This window comes from Argentina anserina, chromosome 5, assembly GCF_933775445.1.
Source record: "Argentina anserina chromosome 5, drPotAnse1.1, whole genome shotgun sequence".
NCBI classification, from domain to species: domain Eukaryota; kingdom Viridiplantae; phylum Streptophyta; class Magnoliopsida; order Rosales; family Rosaceae; genus Argentina; species Argentina anserina.
Genome location: NC_065876.1, coordinates 22,994,590 through 23,011,948, shown reverse-complemented (window position 1 = coordinate 23,011,948; position 17,359 = coordinate 22,994,590). Strand labels below are relative to the sequence as shown.

The following is a 17,359-nucleotide window of genomic DNA, read 5'->3' as shown; positions in this document are numbered from 1 at the left end:
ATATGATTGAGAAGCTAAGAATGAGAGGAAGATGGTGGTGGGATTGCATGTGTCTTTCCTTGCCGGACGGTGGTGCTGTGAGGAGGAGAAGGTGGTGGCAGTGAAGCTCGGTGGTGGAAACAGGAGAGAGATGATAGTGTTTTGTGCTGTCGCACAGAATTGAGAGAGAGAAGGTGACCCGGAGGATTTTAGAGGAAATAGATTTAGACTTGGGACCGAGTAATAGATTTCAAATAAAAGAAAGACAACTATTTCTAAAGCCCGAATTTATTATATATATGTTAAATATTATTTTACAAAATGTATTCAAAAGTTATATATTAGAAACAACATATCTCGTATCATGCCATATTTGTATCTGTATCCGTATCTCGTATCTGTATTGGTGCATCATAGTTCGCCACTGGAATGAGGAAGTTGCGTAGAGCTGGAAAAGTTGGGCAGTTTGCGAGTGTCTTTGTCCCGAGAAGCAGAGTTGTGTTCAAATTGCTTCTGATGATGGTCGAGTTTGTCGTCCGTTGATTATTGCTGACGAGGGCATTTCGAGGGTGAAATGACATCATATGGAGGAGTTGAAGTCTGGCTACCAGGCGCGGAGCTAGGTATAAGCTTGGGTGGGCCCAAGCCCCCCCCCCCACCCCACACGCGCGATATTTGTCTAAGTTGATTAACATGACGTAAGAAAATCAAGCAACAGCAGAAACAACGCATATATAAATAGAGCCTTTAGGCATCTTGGGTGTTATTGCTGGGCTTTTTTGTATCCTCATCACAACCAGTCATCTAGAAACACTTACCAGTGTGCTATGGGAAAACAAGCAATGGGGAGTATTGCCTATAACCATCTGCGTCGGAAGGATACACTTATGTACCAAAACTGGTGTATCCTCAAAGACCATTGTTGACTACCAAGACAATTGAGCTGGTGGGGTATGATAAACTTGGAGCTGGACAGAATGCAACTGTGGCTGTGATGAGTTATAGCGGCTATGACATTGAGGATGCAATAGTGATGAACAAGTCATCTCTGGATCGCGGGTTTGGTCGTTCTATATATTTCAAAAGGTTCGGCGATGGCATCAAAACTTATGGAAGTCTAGGGCGTAAATCCAGTGAAGATGTTATAGAAGAAATAGTCAGGCCAGATAAAACTCAAAAAGGCATAGGGGTGCTTGATGATGATGGAATTGCTTTACCTGGAGAGATTATTACACATGATGATATCCTTCTGAACAAACAGAAAAAAAGAAGAAGCAATGCAGCAAAGAATTATGCACCCTTGAAATACAAAGGACCTCTAGGGGAGTCTTATGTGCTGGATAAGGTCGCGATGTATCCTGATACTCATAATAAAACACAGTGCAAATTCTTAATTCGCCATACTCGTCCGGAGGTTGGTGACAAATTTAGTAGCAGACATGGCCAGAAAGGTGTCTGTGGTACCATTGTTCAACAGGAAGATTTCCCATTTTCTGAACGTGGCATTTTCCCGGACCTAATTATGAATCCTCATGGATTTCCAAGTCGGATGACTGTAGGCAAGATGATAGAGCTTCTTGGGAGTAAAGCAGGAGTTTCATGTGGCAGGTTTATGGCAGTGCCTTTGGTGAACCAAGTGGTCATACAGACAAGGTTGAAGCTATTACTGAAACTCTTGTGAATATGGGATTCAGCTATGATGGCAATGACTTCCTTTACTCGGGACTCAGAATTGGCTATTACAAGCATATATTTTCATGGGACCAATTTATTACCAGAGGCTGAAACATATGGTCATAGACAAAATGCATGCCCGAGGCAGTGGTCCTAAATGGAAATGTATGTCTGCAGAGAAGCTTCCATATGCTTGCAAGCTCCTGATCCAAGAACTCCAGTCCATGAATTGTAAGTTAAACTGAATATGCATATAGATTGTACTCAAGCTTAAGAATACAAACACTTGAAAATGAGGATTTGTATTGATTGTTTGATGAATTGTTACAAAGGTTTGCTATCTATTTATAGGAGAGTTGGAGAATATTAGCACTAATCCTAATGATTAATTCTAGTTGTTGACACACCATGAGTAACATGGTTATGCTTTATCTAGCTGTTCCAACTCATTCTAACACTCCCCCTCAAGTTGGCGCATACATATCAACCATGCCCAACTTGCTAAGTGAGTCATAAAAGACCTTTTTAGACACTCCTTTTGTGAGTATATCCGCAAGTTGCTCTTCTGTAGGAACAAACGGAAAACAAATGATCTTGGCGTCTAACTTCTCCTTTATAAAGTGACGATCAACCTCTACATGTTTTGTACGATCATGCTGCACAGGATTCTGTGAAATATCAATAGCTGCCTTGTTGTCACAGTACAACTGTATAGCACACTTAGGCTTAACACCTAAATCTTGTAGCAAATTCCTAAGCCACAATAACTCGCACACTCCTTGAGCCATTCCTCTGTATTCTGCTTCAGCACTAGATCGAGCTACCACATTTTGTTTCTTACTCCTCCACGTAACAAGATTACCTCCAACAAATGTAAAGTACCCTGATGTCGACCTTCGATCCGTAATATTTCCAGCCCAGTCTGCATCTGTGAAGCCACAAATCTCAAGGATATTGCTGTGATTAGAAAACATTACTCCTCTCTCTGGAGCTGACTTTAAGTACCTCAAAATCCTCACAACAGAATCCATGTGATCCACGCTCGGATTGTGCATGAACTGACTCACTACACTTACTGCATACGCGACATCTGGCCTGGTATGTGACAAATAAATCAGGCATCCAACTAGCCTCTGATAACGAGTTTTGTCAGTGGGTACTTGATCTGGGTACTTTGCTAACCGATGGTTCTGCTCAATAGGAGTATTAATTGGACTGCAATCTAACATACCTGTCTCTGTTAGCAGATCAAGAATGTACTTCCTCTGACACAGATAGATTCCATCACTTCCCCGGGCTACCTCAATTCCCAAGAAGTACTTGAGTGTACCTAGGTCCTTCATCTCAAACTCTGTGGCTAGCTGTTTCTGTAATCTATCCATCTCAATAGTATCATTACCAGTAACTACCATATCGTCAACATATATAATTAAGGCTGTTACCTTCCCTTGTTGGTGTTTGAGAAATAATGTATGGTCTGAATTACTCTGTTTGTAGCCAATTTTCCTCATGAATTGTGAAAATCTTCCAAACCACGCACGAGGAGACTGTTTAAGACCATACAAAGACTTTCTCAATCTGCATACAAAGTTATCTAGAGAAGCTACCACATATCCAGGAGGAATATCCATATACACTTCCTCTGTAAGTTCTCCAAGAAGAAATGCATTTTTAATATCAAACTGTCTAAGTGGTCAGTTTAAGGTAGCAGCAAAAGAGAGCAATACCCGAATAGTGTTCATCTTTGCAACAGGTGCAAATGTCTCATCATAGTCTATGCCATATGTCTGGGTGAACCCTTTTGCTACTAGGCGTGCTTTATACCGGCTCACCGACCCATCTGGATTATGCTTCACTGTAAACACCCAACGACATCCCACTGCCTTCTTGCCATATGGTGAAGATACAAGCTCCCAAGTATTGTTCTTCTGTAATGCTTCCATCTCTTCTTCCATCGCTTTCCTCCATTTTGGATCTCCCAATGCATCCTGCACTTTGTTAGGTATTGATACAGCAGAAATTTGATTCACAAATGATTCATATGACTTAGACTATCTTTTGGTAGACATAAAGTTTGCCACATGATACTTAGCTTTAGCCTGAAGGGTAGGTTCATATTTTTTTTGTTGGCTGACCCCGAGTAGACCTATGTGGTAGTACATATTGTCTACTATTAGCTTCACTACTATTTGCCCCAATAGAATGACTAACCTCAAATGAGTGATCTTCTGTACCATGGAAACGTTGGTCAGGGGTATAAACAACAGTAGGCGAGGTCGGAGGGGCAGTTGTGCTGTCAGCTTCTGGTACCTGAATCTCTGGAGTGACTATACCAAAATCATCTGGTGGTGTATGTGTAGCTGATATATCATTAATCTCAATCGAACCTGGCACCATATCTCCTGACTGACTTGTCTCCCCCTCTTCATGATACAACTCTTCAAAATATGAATTCTCCCCCTGAAGAGCAGTATCAGGAGACGTGAAATAGCTCATGTCCTCAAAGAAAGTAACATCCATAGTGACATAATACTGTCTGGTAGGTGGATGATAGCACCTGTACCCTTTCTGATGTCCACTGTATCCAACAAACACACATTTAACTGCTCGGGCATCCAACTTAGACCTCTGATGTTTTGGAAGATGGACAAAAACAACACAACCTAAAACACGGGCGGGAAGATTAGAAAAAGAGGGTAAGGAAACATGGGAGGCAAGCACCTCATATGGAACTTTGCCTCCAAGGACACGGGATGGAAGACGATTAATGAGATGAGCAGAAGTTAGGACAGTATCACCCCAAAGGTATTTAGGCATATGGGCACTAAAGAGAATACACCGGGCCATATCAAGTAAATGACGATTTTTCCTTTCGGAAACGCCATTCTGCTCAGGTGTGTAAGGACACGTTGTTTGATGAACAATTCCATGTGCGTTAAAGAATTCCTGAAAGACACGATTCACATATTCCCCCCCATTATCAGAACGAAGAATTTTAATTGTAGCATTATATTGTGTTTGGACAGTGGTATAGAAGGCTTGAAAAGCCGAAAAAACCTCATTTTTGTTTTTCAGAAGAATAATCCACGAAAGACGTGTGCAATCATCAATAAATGACACATAATACCGCATTCCTGACACAGTAGTATCTTTGGAGGGCCCCCAAACATCAGAATGAATTAATTCAAAAGGAATAGTAGGTTTATGAGAAGTACTAGGGGAATAAGTAGAACGATGACTCTTGCCCAAAACACATGTTTCACAACGAAAAACTGACTTATCCACACCAAGAAACAAAGTAGGCATGGATGTTTTCATAACACTAAAAGATGGATGCCCCAAGCGACGATGCCATAACCAAACTTCACTTAGCTTATCAGAAGTGGAGAGCAAAGCGATCCGGGACGAGGCCCCTGGTTTCTTCCCGGCATACGTCTGATCCAGATGAAACAGCCTGCCCCTTAGATACCCCCGACCAATTAACTCCCCGGTGAGAAGATCCTGAAATATCACATACATGGGAAAAAATGTCACAGAGCACTTAGCTTCAGTATTTAATTGTGGGACAGATATCAAATGATGAGATAAAGCAGGTACATATAGTACATTGTGAAGTTCTATTGTGGGAGTAATACGAACTGACCCTTTCCCCAATACGGGGAATGCATCACCATTAGCATTAGTAACATATGGTACTGGTGGAGGAGACAAGATAGTAAAATAAGATTTGTCATAAGTCATATGATCGGACGCACCAGAATCAATAATCCATGTATCAAAACCAACAAAGTGAGAAATATGTAAAGCCATACCAATCTTACCACGACCAGCTATTGATGCTGTGGGTGTTGCTCCTCCTGCTGTATGATGATCCTGTCCAACCACACCATAGATATCTGGTTCCGGGGCTAATTGAATAGTTGCTTTCGCCTTATGACGATAATTAGGCCTCTGGGGTCTAAGGTGTGGATACAATTTCCAGCAGGTTGCACGAGCATGGTTTGTATCATGACAATAAGAGCAAGGAGGGCGGGGCTGATCCCCGAAGCCTGGTGGTGGTCCGCGCTTATGGAGTGGAGCTAAAGTGGCTGGCTGAAGGGATGGTGCTGGAGATGTAGCCTGAACAGTGAGGCTAGAAACTTCAACTTGTGTTTTATGAAGACTTTCTTGCTGAGACTCATCCTTACGGATAAATGTGAAAGCTGTGATCAGGCTAGGAGGTTCGGTCTTTCTGAGTAGCTCGCCTTTCGCATTGTTATGCTTTGCATCAAGACCTTTCAAGAAATGGTGAACTCGCTCAAGCTCCTTCTCTTTTTGGTACCAAACAATATCCTCCTGATTCTTGATCATGCAAGGACGTTTCACATCAATCTCAGCCCAAATATTCTTCAGTTTGGTGAAATACTGCGCCACCGGTTGCCCATCCTGGTGCATTGCAAAGGCTGTTCACATTAACTCATGAACCTGTATAAAATCAGAGTCATTAGTGAATAGGACTTCCAATGTCGTCCATATGGCATGCGCGGTATCACATTCTGCTACCAGGTCAAGTATCTCTTCATTCATGGCTTTGAACAAGACAGACATTACAAGGCCATCATCATCGTTCCATTTAGTGTAGGCAACAACTGCATCTGCATTGGGAGCCTTAGTGACGCCGGTTACATGTCCTATCTTGTGCATTCCTCGGAGATGGGCTGTCATAATTTTCTTCCATTTACGGAAATTTGCCCCATTGAGTTTGGCTCCTCCAAAAGAACCACTGTCAGAATTCTTGACAGAGACTTCAAATTTATGAATATCATTGACCTGAGAACTCTCGTCTTCGTCTCCATAACTCATTGTAAATCAAATCAAATCACAAATCAGTAATAATGCAGCGGAAACAAAAAAACTGATAGGAACCTGCCTCGGTGAACAAGCACTGTCGGTGAAAAAACACTGAAAAAAGGCAGCAGAAAAGGGGCGGGCCGGTTCTCGGGTCGCGGGTTGGATCGCGGGTCGGATCGCGGGTCGGATCTCGGGTCGGATCTCGGGTTGGATCTCGGGTCGGATCTCGGGTTGGATCTCGGGTCGGATCTCGGGTTGGATCTCGGGTCAGATCTCGGGTCGGATCGCGGGTCGAATTGCGGGTCGGATCTTGGGTCGGGTATCGGGGTTGATATAAAACCCCTCTTCTCTTCCAAAATCAATACAATCGGAACCGGTGGAGGAGGACTTCCGGAGGCGGGGCTCGGGTCGGCGCTGCTGGTGCGGAGGCGGGGCTCGGGCCCGGGTCGCGCTGTTGCTGCTGCCGGCGAGGAGGCGACGACGGTGCGGAGGTCGGAGCACCGGGGCTCGGGTCGGCGCTGCTGCTGCGTTGGCGAGGAAGCGATGACGGGGTCGGCGATGGAGAGGAGCTGAGGTCTGACGACGGGGTTGGCGCTGCTGCTGAGGTGGATCACCCGTGGGTAACCCGGTCTCGGGTTGTCCTGCTGCTGCGTCGGCGATGGAGAGGAGCTGAGGTCGGACCGAGGGGAGGCACGGGCACGCCGATCCGGATGATTTGAAGCGGCGTCGGAGGTCGGACCGAGGGCAGTGGCACCGGAGGAGGCGACGGTGGAGAGCAGAGGCAGTGTCACTGCTTATCTGGACGTCTGGCAAGAACACCTACGCCAGACGGGAGAAAAAACAATTGGAGCGAATTTGCAACCAACCAAGTAAGTGGCTCTGATACCAACTTGAAAATGAGGATTTGTATTGATTGTTTGATGAATTGTTACAAAGGTTTGCTATCTATTTATAGGAGAGTTGGAGAATATTAGCACTAATCCTAATGATTAATCCTAGTTGTTGACACACCATGAGTAACATGGTTATGCTTTATCTAGCTGTTCCAACTCATTCTAACACAAACATACCTGGAGCTGCCATATGTTATATCTCAATACGAATTTGATTAGTTGATGTGCTTGGTTGATTCTCCTCTGAGCTATCCTCGATGAGAATTCTCCAATGGGTATAGAGATGTATTCTCAGTAGTAATCGTGATAGCTATCTATAGCTAGAGCAGGGACCAAGCTATTCTATATATAGGCTAATTAACATAGGTTCATTCCCATAAAGTTTTTCCTATATGTATTAGCAATAGGAATAACATTCTTGATTCATGTATGTACAGATTCACACATATCTTAATGTAATGAGGTATGGCCAATTAATTAAGTTCATCTCAATGAAGTAGGAGTCCTAGTTGAGATTTCATTACTAAGTCTGATTGCTTGTTTATGAACAAAGAGTAACAAGTTGTTGTACATGAAGTTGATATTGATAAGTCCAAATAATCTTATATGAATATCGTTCCTCGCTTGAAATTGAGAGATGCCTGAAATATAGTAGTAAACTGGATATAGATTTGATTTTTATGGTTTGCTCACTGTTATTAGTGGACATACAGCTTCTTTCGATGCATTTACTTGCATGGTTTTGAAAAGGAGCAGCTATTTTATGTTTAGCTAAGCTTATTTCTGAAGGTTACTCGCCGAATTCTTTCTTTGTGAAGGTACATGAATTGGTCTCCATGATAATGATGAAGGTCCAAATGAGTGAAGCACAAGCTAAGGGAGAGCATTGAAGTCCTTTCCTAGTTGAACTAGGAAACTATCAAGGAAAGCTAGTGTTACCCACGGCAAGAGTTGTTTTCCTGATTTTAATTATGGGTATAATGATATATATTTGGGCATATATAAATTTTTATAAAAAAGAGATTTATAATAAAAGGTGTATTCTATATTCATATGGATTTTTTCATTTTCTATTTAAGGTTGTATTAGGAAGGAATTTGACTTAATTCCTATTGGTGCTAGGGTTTAGAGTTAATTGTCGTGAGCTATATAGGGGGTATATGTTGTGTGTTGCTGCATATATGGAATATAGGCAGTAGGTTATCTTGCCTCACAAAGATACACACAGACAAGAAAAAAAGGTGAATCTAGAGAGAAGAAATTCACAACAAAGAAAAGATTAGTGCTAGGAGATCTTTGTGACTCTATTGAAGACCTTAGTGACAACATCAACGTTCTTAGTGAGGTTGATCATCCGTGTGACTACATCGATCTTAGTGAGGTTATATCGACACTTGAAGCAACAATCTTAGTGAGGTTGTTTCATACTTGATTGTGACTATCAAGTAAGAGATATTTGTACTTTTGATAATAGTATTATTATTGATAAATGTGTAATCATTGTAATATCGTTTATGCAATAGAAAAGTACAATTTTTCTACATATTCAGCTGCTATTACTCGCGATTGTTCTATCTTGTATTTTCACTTTAGTGATGATCAACTGCATCATCACTCATTGTTTTGGTACCTCCGCTAAGACTCGGATTTATTCAATATAGAGCAAACAAATAAGAAAGGTTGAATCGACAAATCCAAGCCAGGTTGTATCGAATGTGCTCATCTTAAACGAATGTGAAATATTGAAACATTCAGTCCATTACTAATGCAATTCTGCTGGAAGGGCCGTTTAGTACTCTAGTTATAATTTCTCTATTTCATGCAAGGAAATGATCACTAACTCTGGCTTTTGATAGACATTGGTGATTGGTGCAATTGAAGATAGATTCTGTGACTTTGCGAGACATCAGATCATTATGTTCGTAGCCAATCTTAAACGGACTCTGCTGCTCTGCTGCTAATTAGAGAGGAAAGGGCACAAATATTGACACAGGGTTACTATAGAAGTACCCAACAGCCGAATATACATGATACTTCTAATTAAGTAAGATAAGATAGACCTTGTATAACTAAGGGGGATTTGTTTATACTCTACACGTTTGAACTCACACATAGCTCTCTTGCTTCATGTACATTAGTCCATTAGTCACTTGATACCAAATAAACCTTAGTAACTGCAGGTTCACTTTCATACATAGATTTCTCGTGCTTCAATTAAATCGGCAACTTAACGTTTCGGATTAACTTGAACTGCCCGGACATGGTTGCGAACTTGCCACACAATGGGAGGCCTCGCCACTGAAAATACGGGCACGGTAGTCATATGCAAAAATCAGTCCAACGAATAGCTACTAGGTCACTTCAATTTTTCATAGTGCTTGCTGCAAACACAAAAAGGCATCATCGTCCAGATGATACAGCTGGGGTAAACTCATTAGAAAAATGATCCTGAGAAACCGATTGCTGTAAGAGGGTCCAGATTGATTACTGCCAGTGGAAATGAAAAGTGTGTAACATTTAAAAGCAGATGGAAAATGGACCTGGAAGTGTTTAAAGACTTTTAGTGGTTTAAGCACGAGTAATGATTGCTCACCCTCAATGCAAAGCAGCATGGTTCAATGGAGAACAACCCAACCCAAAGTAGAGTTCAACAATTATAGATTTAAAGCCTTAATCTAGTCTCAAAGCTCCAGGTCTTTGTATAAACTATGAAGCAACCAACATGCGTACAAAGCTGATGTCTCAGCCACTCCACAACCATGCAACATCAGTCAACTCGACTCTTTTCAATTCATAACTTTTCTGTTGATCCAACAATCATGTTCAAGTAAATAGAAGTTTCTCTAAGAAATTTATCACACCATGCGTTGTTGAAAACTTATGATGAAGAGCTTCATCATATTGTTAGAGATGAGAGATCTCATATCTAAGAAGTGACAAATAAAATAAGCTTATAAGTGAGTGAATAATACTTAATTGTATCGAGATATTTTGTGATTAAAACTCAACACATGTGAGGTGGTTAAGTTGTACAGTATCAGTACAGTTGGTCAACGGACCACGTATATCACTGTTGAACACATATATGCGACCCAAGTCAAATTACTCTAATTTTAGGTGAAGTGTCTTTTAGGTAAGTGGTCATCTGGATATAACTACCGACACCTAAAACCAAAAAGAAAGATGGAATGTAAATTGCCCGTGTAGCAAACAATGCAAGGATTAGAAATTTAAGATGCCACAGTAAGATCAAAGTGATCAAATGATGCACGTTCGAGTTCAATAATGATTTGCTCCAGGCGTCACATGAAATGCAAGGATTCTGTTGAAGAAGAGAGAAGTATGATGACAATGAGAACAAGATCATAAAGATCATGTAGTTCTCGGTTCCACAATAAAAGACATACTATCTGGTGAAATAATAGGAACTAGTGCACAACATGATTGAACCCCTTTTCTAATTTGAAAGAGAAATGATCTCGTAGTATTCAAGTCGGTCAAAAGAACAATGAAGTCCCTGGTCACAGCCCCACATTGTTATTTGCCTTTGAAATACGCACTATATAGAAAAGAATACTCTTTACCAAAAAAAAACAAAATAGAAAAGAATACTCCATGTGACATTGAAGTTCAAGGATGAGCTCTGTTCATGTTGCAGATTTAAAAATCAGTAAAGCTCATCCTTTAATCAGCATGATCCGAATCACAACTGATGAAGATGTTTCCTTTCTTTTTTTGTTCGAAAAGGATCCGGGGTTCTTAGCTCCCGTTGATAAAGATGTTTCCTTAATGTGTACACAATGGGGTTCCAAAGGTACTGAATTCCTGATACATATATAGATCCATATAGTAATACAGTGAAAGACCATCTTAAACAGAGTCAATAGGACCATCATCACTACACAGTCCACAAATTTGCTGGCTTTCATATAAAATAACTGTAGTTTTGTTTTACAGTATAAACGCATGACGCAGACCAAAATTCAACCACTCTGCACCTCCAGCCAGCGTTGCTCATCGCCTGGAAAGCAAGCACTAATGTACTAAACCGCACAACACATCAACAAGAAACTTAATTTGCAGAATTAAAAGTAATAGCTCTAAGCCTTTAACTTGAAGAACCTTTACAGAACACAATAGAATGAAGATGGTCATCTACTTATATGATATCAAACACCTCCCTCTTCAATTTCACTTCTCAATGCACAATCAATGTCCAAAGTGCACAAATACTTTGAATGCTTAGTTAATCAGAGGGTTCGATCTTGAACCTGTACAGAAGCCTTTTCTTCTTTGAGGATGGGTTGTCAATGGTGAGCAATATTTTACCCAGTTCGCTGACTTTGAAGCGGTGATGCATCACGGGTTCATCATTTGGGCTGATCTTTGTGGGTTTTTGAATTATCAGAGTGTATGCACCTTGAGAGTCGGGAACAAATTCAGCTCCGTAGTTCACCTCCCAGCCAACTACACGGAGTTCCCAAACAATGGTGCACTTCTGCAATTTATTGACATCCAGTGCAATAACATGAGCTTTGATTGATTAGCAGACATGCATGAGTGCCTATTTGGCAGTGCTTCAATAAGAGTGTCTTTCCTCACTAAACATGATTTTAATTTTAATTTCTTTATATAAGTGCAAGTGCTTCATGTAAATGCACCATGAACATTTCCTAACGATACAACTATCAATCCATATATGGAAACACCACAAGTTATCTCGTCCCAGCTCCGGAACACCCAAAAATTGAAGATTATTTGGAAGTTTTTAGTTACCATTTCTGAAAGCCCCTGAAGTTACGGCAAAATAGGCCCCAAGGCGTGAAATATAATTTTTGTGTTCAGAATCCGAGTAGACAGTATGTATCCAATAATAGAACTCGAACAACAAAGAAGAAGCAATCTAACCTCATAAATTATTATTTCCACAGTCTTCTTTGTTCCAGGTTTGATGGTTACTTCAGCGACGGGATCAGCAATCGTGAATTCAGGGTTGCACTCACAATAATCCACACTCAAACCTCCATATTGTATAGGAACATGCTCAGCAGAAATATACCTACAGCATCATTTGATATTTTAATTCGAAATCAATGAACCATACACAAGGGGATGAATATACAAGAAAACCATATTGATCAGACCCTGAAATGTAAGATAGATAGAAACTCTACTAACCTGAAAAGGGTATCTGCTGATTTGGCTGGGCCTGCAAACACAAACTTGCTTTTCGTCCTCTGTGTCAAGAAGGGACTGATCAACGTGTAGAACGCAAGATACCACCATGGAGCATTGATAAACACCTTAACAACCAAACAATAAGAAACCATCAACACAAGGGCTCAACGCAATCAATGGATAGAAAAAAGATACACGAGCTGATTAGTACCTGTTTGGCTACAAACTCAGGATAATTGTCCTGAAGCAACTGAAGGGCTTGTTTGGTGGCCAAACGAAGCTCACTCTTCGCAGGGCCAGGAGAATTCTTCAAATCATTAACTTGAAAAATAGTGCAAACACCACCAGGCCTGAAATCCAGCTTCCTAATACTTCTCTCCAAGAACTGAACCCGCCACCGGAGAAACTTGGTCCTCTTTTCCTCATCCAAAAACGTCTTCTGATACAGCTCCTTGTTCTGAAACTCACCAAACACATTGTAACACACAGGGTGGCCCTCCCTATCATAACCATGCATAAACACCACTTTCTCTAGATCATCACCAAGATCTTCCTCCACAAGAGCATCGATCCCGAACTGCTTCCTCCAGTGGATCGTGTTCCTGAGCATAATAAAAGCATCCTTCACCTTGAAGTCCCTAGCCCTCAGAAACTTGAGAAGAATCACATCGCTCCTGTCATCCTTCAGCAGTGGAACACCCCAAATCGAAACCTCCTCTGGAGATTGCTTAGCCAAGGAAGTTTCCTTAGCTACTTCCTCTGCTTCCTTCACTGGGTTCTCCTCGATCTTGGGCTCATGAAGCGGCTTCGTTTCGGATTCCGAAACAGCGGTGTCTTCTTCAGTTTTGGGAGTTGGTTTCTCCTTAGTCTCTTGCACTTCTTGTTTTGGGGAAGTGAACTGGTGAGTGTTGAGAGCTTCCTGAACAAGCTGCTTAAACTCTAAAAGAGCTTTCCTCTCGGAATCTGAGAGATCTGCAACTATGTTGCTTTCCTCTTTGAATGAAACCAGAGACTGTGGAACTGATTTCCGAATCGTTGGCTCCCCACCCTCCTTAGCTTGCAGAGACCCAACAACTAAAACGTCCGCGGACTTAGCCGTGTCTATAGGAGGCTGCTGAGGTAGCGCTAGCGGTGGCTCTTCTTCTATGGGGGACTCTGTCACTTCTGGAAGTGGGTCTTCTAAAGTCTCGAGCTTTTCGGGTATAGAAGGCGAGTCAGACTCAACCACCGAGACGGGCGGCTGGTCTGCCGGTGGAAGGGTGGTTGTGGCGGTTTCATCAGCCATTTTTTATGAGAATGTTGCAGAGGAGAAAGCAAGTTGGATGGAGATGGGCTTCGTGAGAGAGAGAGAGAGAGAGAGAGAAGATGGTGGGTAGTGTAGCGGTTTCTAATAGAAGTAGCAAAGATGGAGAAGATGAGTGTGGGAAGTGGGGAAGAGAAAGAGAAGGTTGTTTAGGACATTTAGGTTAAGGAAGGAACTGTAACTGTGCAACTGTGTATGTGTCAGTGATGGGTCGTAGTTGTGTTGAAGTATGCACCACACCACATAGACACATAGGCCACCGTTTTCCGTCAGAGGAATCCTATGCTCATCTATGTGCCACTTCAACAGCTAGAACTCCTTTTGTCTTTTAACATTTTTGTTTATTTCTTTCCTTTTGATAGATATTTTTGTTCATATCTCTCCGTAAACTCATTTTCTGATTTTTTCTAGTTCTTCAGAATTGAATTTGAAAATAAAAAAGATAAAGTATAGAGAAAATGGGGAGTGAGAGAAACTTTAGTTGAAAAAGAAAATGGGGAGTGATAGTCCATGTCTGACGACGCCCCTAACGAGCTACAAGGGTATTAGGTGAAGGGTGGTCTGGTTCAAGTACATGTTATGGGTGGTCTAGTTTGCACCTCGGATTTCCTCCTTCGGCCTCCGAAATTGCCCTGGTTTTGGTTTTGTCATGCTCGATACCTGCTAAAGCACTGCTAGAGCATGTCGGTTTTCATCAAAACAACGACGACTCCTAACAGTATAAAAGCATGCTCTCCTTGCAACTAAACACATCGAAAAAACTCAAAATTTGGGTTCCCCACTCCAGCGGCGCTCTACGACCTCCAGCCGGTGTGGCTACTGCTGCAGCACCCCTACTCCCCCAAAGGCTTGCTTGCTGCATCTAACTAGCCCCAAAACTTAGTCAAAATCGTCGACTCTTTTATGTTTTAAAGTAGGATTGTTAATCGGTTCCGGTTTCTAAAAGAACTGTTGGAACCGAACCAATTAACAACATTTCAATTTAGTTTGTAAGAAAAAAATGAAGGTATAATAGTAGAATCGAATCGTTTGAAAACAGTTCGGTTCGGTTCAGTTCTAAATTCTCAAATGCATAAGAACCGTTGGATTTTTAGTATAACAAATACTAACCGTTAGATCTTAATTTTAGACCCACTTTCCCTTCACTCTTCACTTACCCTAATCGAGTAGTCGCAGCCTCAAGCCTGCACTCCCGCAGTCTCCCCCCGCAGTCTCATAACCCGCACTCCCCCGCAGTCTCGCAACCTGCACTCCCGCAGTCTCTACTCTCTAACTCTCTATCTGAGTATTTGTCTCTCTCACTCTCAAAGTCTCGATCTCGTTCCAAAATCTAAACTCTCAGCCCCCTGTAGTGAGTGCAGTCTGCACCGGCCGGAGGACATATCAAGTTTTTCATTGGATTGTGTCTGAATTTGGACATAGTTAGATTTTTCTTTAGTTTGATTGCTTGTGTCTGCATTTTGATCTGTTTATTTTGCATTGGATTGTGAACTTTGATTGATACTTTGCCAATATGTGCTGAATTGTGTATGTTTCCAAGTGTTTTGGGACATGAACTGAATTGATTGTATGTACTGACTGTAATTTGCAGGTACTGTGTTAGGGGAATAGTAGTTTAATGACTTTCTGTTTGTTTACGAATGGTAGAGACTTGCAGGGGAATAAGTTAACTGGACAAATCCCAGATGAGATTGGCAACTGTGCTTCTCTGATATATCTGTAAGCATTTCTTCATGTTGAGGCTGTGGTTGATTGTCTTTTGACTTCTATTTCCATTTTAAATTTGCTTACTTTGTTGAAAACTTAAAATGCAGAGACTTGTCTGACAACAATATGTCTGGAGACATACCATTCTCATTTTCAAGGCTTAAGAAGGTTGAAGTTTAGTAAGTATTTATAACCATGCAAATTTCTTTCTAGTATTGTAAGTTTTTTTGGAACCTTTGTAAGTCAATTTTGTTCCGTTGATGCAGGAATTTGAAGAACAATCAGTTGACTGGTCCTATTCCAACAACTCTTACCCAAATTCCAAACCTTAAATATCTGTAAGTCCCCAGTTTCTACTGTTGATATATCTCTTTGAGACTGATGTTGTTCTATTTGCAGTGATCTTGCTCGGAACCAGCTCACTGGTGAGATACCAAGGCTAATATATTGGAATGAAGTTTTGCAATACCTGTGAGTACCACCAATTACAATAAATCCGATAATTTTCATTTTTCCTGTTTTTTTTTTCCCGTTCTTTCATGCGTAACTTTGTTGATTTGGTGCATTGTCGGCACTCCTTTGGTTTTTTGGTTCTATATACAATTTGCCAACAAACCCTCCACACTGATTTTCTTGGCTAAAATTTGACTTTGCAGTGGACTGCGAGGCAACTCCTTGAGTGGAGCATTGTCCCCTGATATGTGTCAATTAACTGGTCTTTGGTACTTGTAAGTAAATTTTTCCCTTGTGTAACCCCACTCTTGGTTTCAGTTTCTCCTTTCTGGGTTTCTGTTGGTATTGAAATTTCCGTTTTATGCAGTCATGTTAGAGGGAATAACGGCTTTCAGCCCCTACATCTACCAACAACCGGAAGAAAAGGCAGAAAAAAAATTAAATGCGGAGAATCCGAAGCATTTGGGAAGGTATGAACTGAAGATGTTATAGATGATTAACATTGTAATTTGCTATGCTTTCTTGACTATTTGATGAGTTTGATACCATGGTTTGCTATTTTGTAATCTGGTGAGTCTCCTTAGTTTACCACTGAGACTGAGTTGAGTGAGTTTAGTACTTTATGAATAAAACTTAGAATGTTGATTGAATGATTGTAAATTTGTAATCATGAAGCAAATTACTCTAGATAGTAGCGGTATTAGTTGATTTACTTTGTTACAGAGTTCCACAATTTCATATTGCCAATATCATCAAGAAACATTGATGTTTAATTGTTTATACAGAGTTTCAGCTACAGGTTTTTTTGGAACCGTTTTGGGACCGGAACCGTAATGGAACCGTTAGGAATCGAACCAAACGGTTCCTATTATGAAAAATACAAAAAACGAACCGTTTAAATAACACGGTTCGATTTACAGTTCCACATATTTTTGGCTGTTTTGGAACCGTTTACAGCCCTATTTTAAAAGCTTAGAAGAGTTCAAATAGTCATTGAGCACAGAGAGCTTTTGTTGCACCTTGTTGCATTCCGTTGGCAAGAGCGGGCATACTTTCTTTCATGAACTAGATTAAGTGGTCTTTGATCGTCACATAGGAATTAGTTTGATGCTATGTTCAAGACAGATGACGTCAATATGATGTGCGTCATCCCACAATCTGCTAGACATTTAAGTTCTATGCAGTTCATTCCTATTTATTAGCTCAAATTTCAAAAGATACAACGAAGGATTTACAATCAATAAGTTTGCCGAGCTCGGCTTCATGTCGGAACATAATCCAAAAGGACTAAATTTAGTGCCAAATTGCCAACTTAGAAACAAAATATCTTGGAAGTGTTTTA

General features: G+C 41.1%; 2 protein-coding genes and 1 long non-coding RNA gene across 3 annotated transcripts; 1 reads left to right on the top strand and 2 right to left on the bottom strand.

Annotated features, from left to right (window-relative positions):
- Window positions 1-6,099: 6,099 nt before the first annotated feature.
- LOC126795760 (uncharacterized) lies at window positions 6,100-7,566 on the bottom strand. The gene is made up of 3 exons (XM_050522526.1): window positions 7,554-7,566; window positions 6,559-7,273; window positions 6,100-6,490 (listed from the first exon to the last, which is right to left on the bottom strand). The coding sequence occupies exons 1-3, from the start codon at window positions 7,564-7,566 to the stop codon at window positions 6,100-6,102; spliced, it is 1,119 nt and encodes a 372-aa protein (XP_050378483.1).
- Window positions 7,567-11,275: 3,709 nt separating this feature from the next.
- On the bottom strand, window positions 11,276-13,990 carry LOC126793415 (patellin-3). The gene is made up of 4 exons (XM_050519930.1): window positions 12,766-13,990; window positions 12,555-12,679; window positions 12,285-12,435; window positions 11,276-11,874 (listed from the first exon to the last, which is right to left on the bottom strand). Exons 1-4 carry the CDS (start codon window positions 13,837-13,839, stop codon window positions 11,623-11,625), a joined length of 1,602 nt encoding a protein of 533 aa, XP_050375887.1. The 5' UTR covers window positions 13,840-13,990; the 3' UTR covers window positions 11,276-11,622.
- A 1,078-nt stretch (window positions 13,991-15,068) lies between these two features.
- Window positions 15,069-16,601, top strand: LOC126793424 (uncharacterized). Its single transcript, XR_007672061.1, has 6 exons — window positions 15,069-15,576; window positions 15,672-15,743; window positions 15,831-15,902; window positions 15,964-16,035; window positions 16,221-16,292; window positions 16,385-16,601. It is a non-coding gene; the product is annotated as an uncharacterized LOC126793424 (long non-coding RNA).
- Window positions 16,602-17,359: the final 758 nt, after the last annotated feature.

Excerpts from the sequence above, each read along its gene's own strand:
- LOC126793415 (XM_050519930.1), bottom strand. The coding sequence starts at position 13,839 with ATGGCTGATGAAACCGCCACAACCACCCTTCCACCGGCAGACCAGCCG. Across the intron at positions 12,680-12,765 it reads CTGAGTTTGTAGCCAAACAG|GTGTTTATCAATGCTCCATG; the intron begins GTACTAATCAGC and ends TTGGTTGTTAAG. Across the intron at positions 12,436-12,554 it reads TCAGCAGATACCCTTTTCAG|GTATATTTCTGCTGAGCATG; the intron begins GTTAGTAGAGTT and ends ATGATGCTGTAG.
- LOC126795760 (XM_050522526.1), bottom strand. Across the intron at positions 6,491-6,558 it reads GTGCTTGTTCACCGAGGCAG|TTATGGAGACGAAGACGAGA; the intron begins GTTCCTATCAGT and ends ATTTACAATGAG.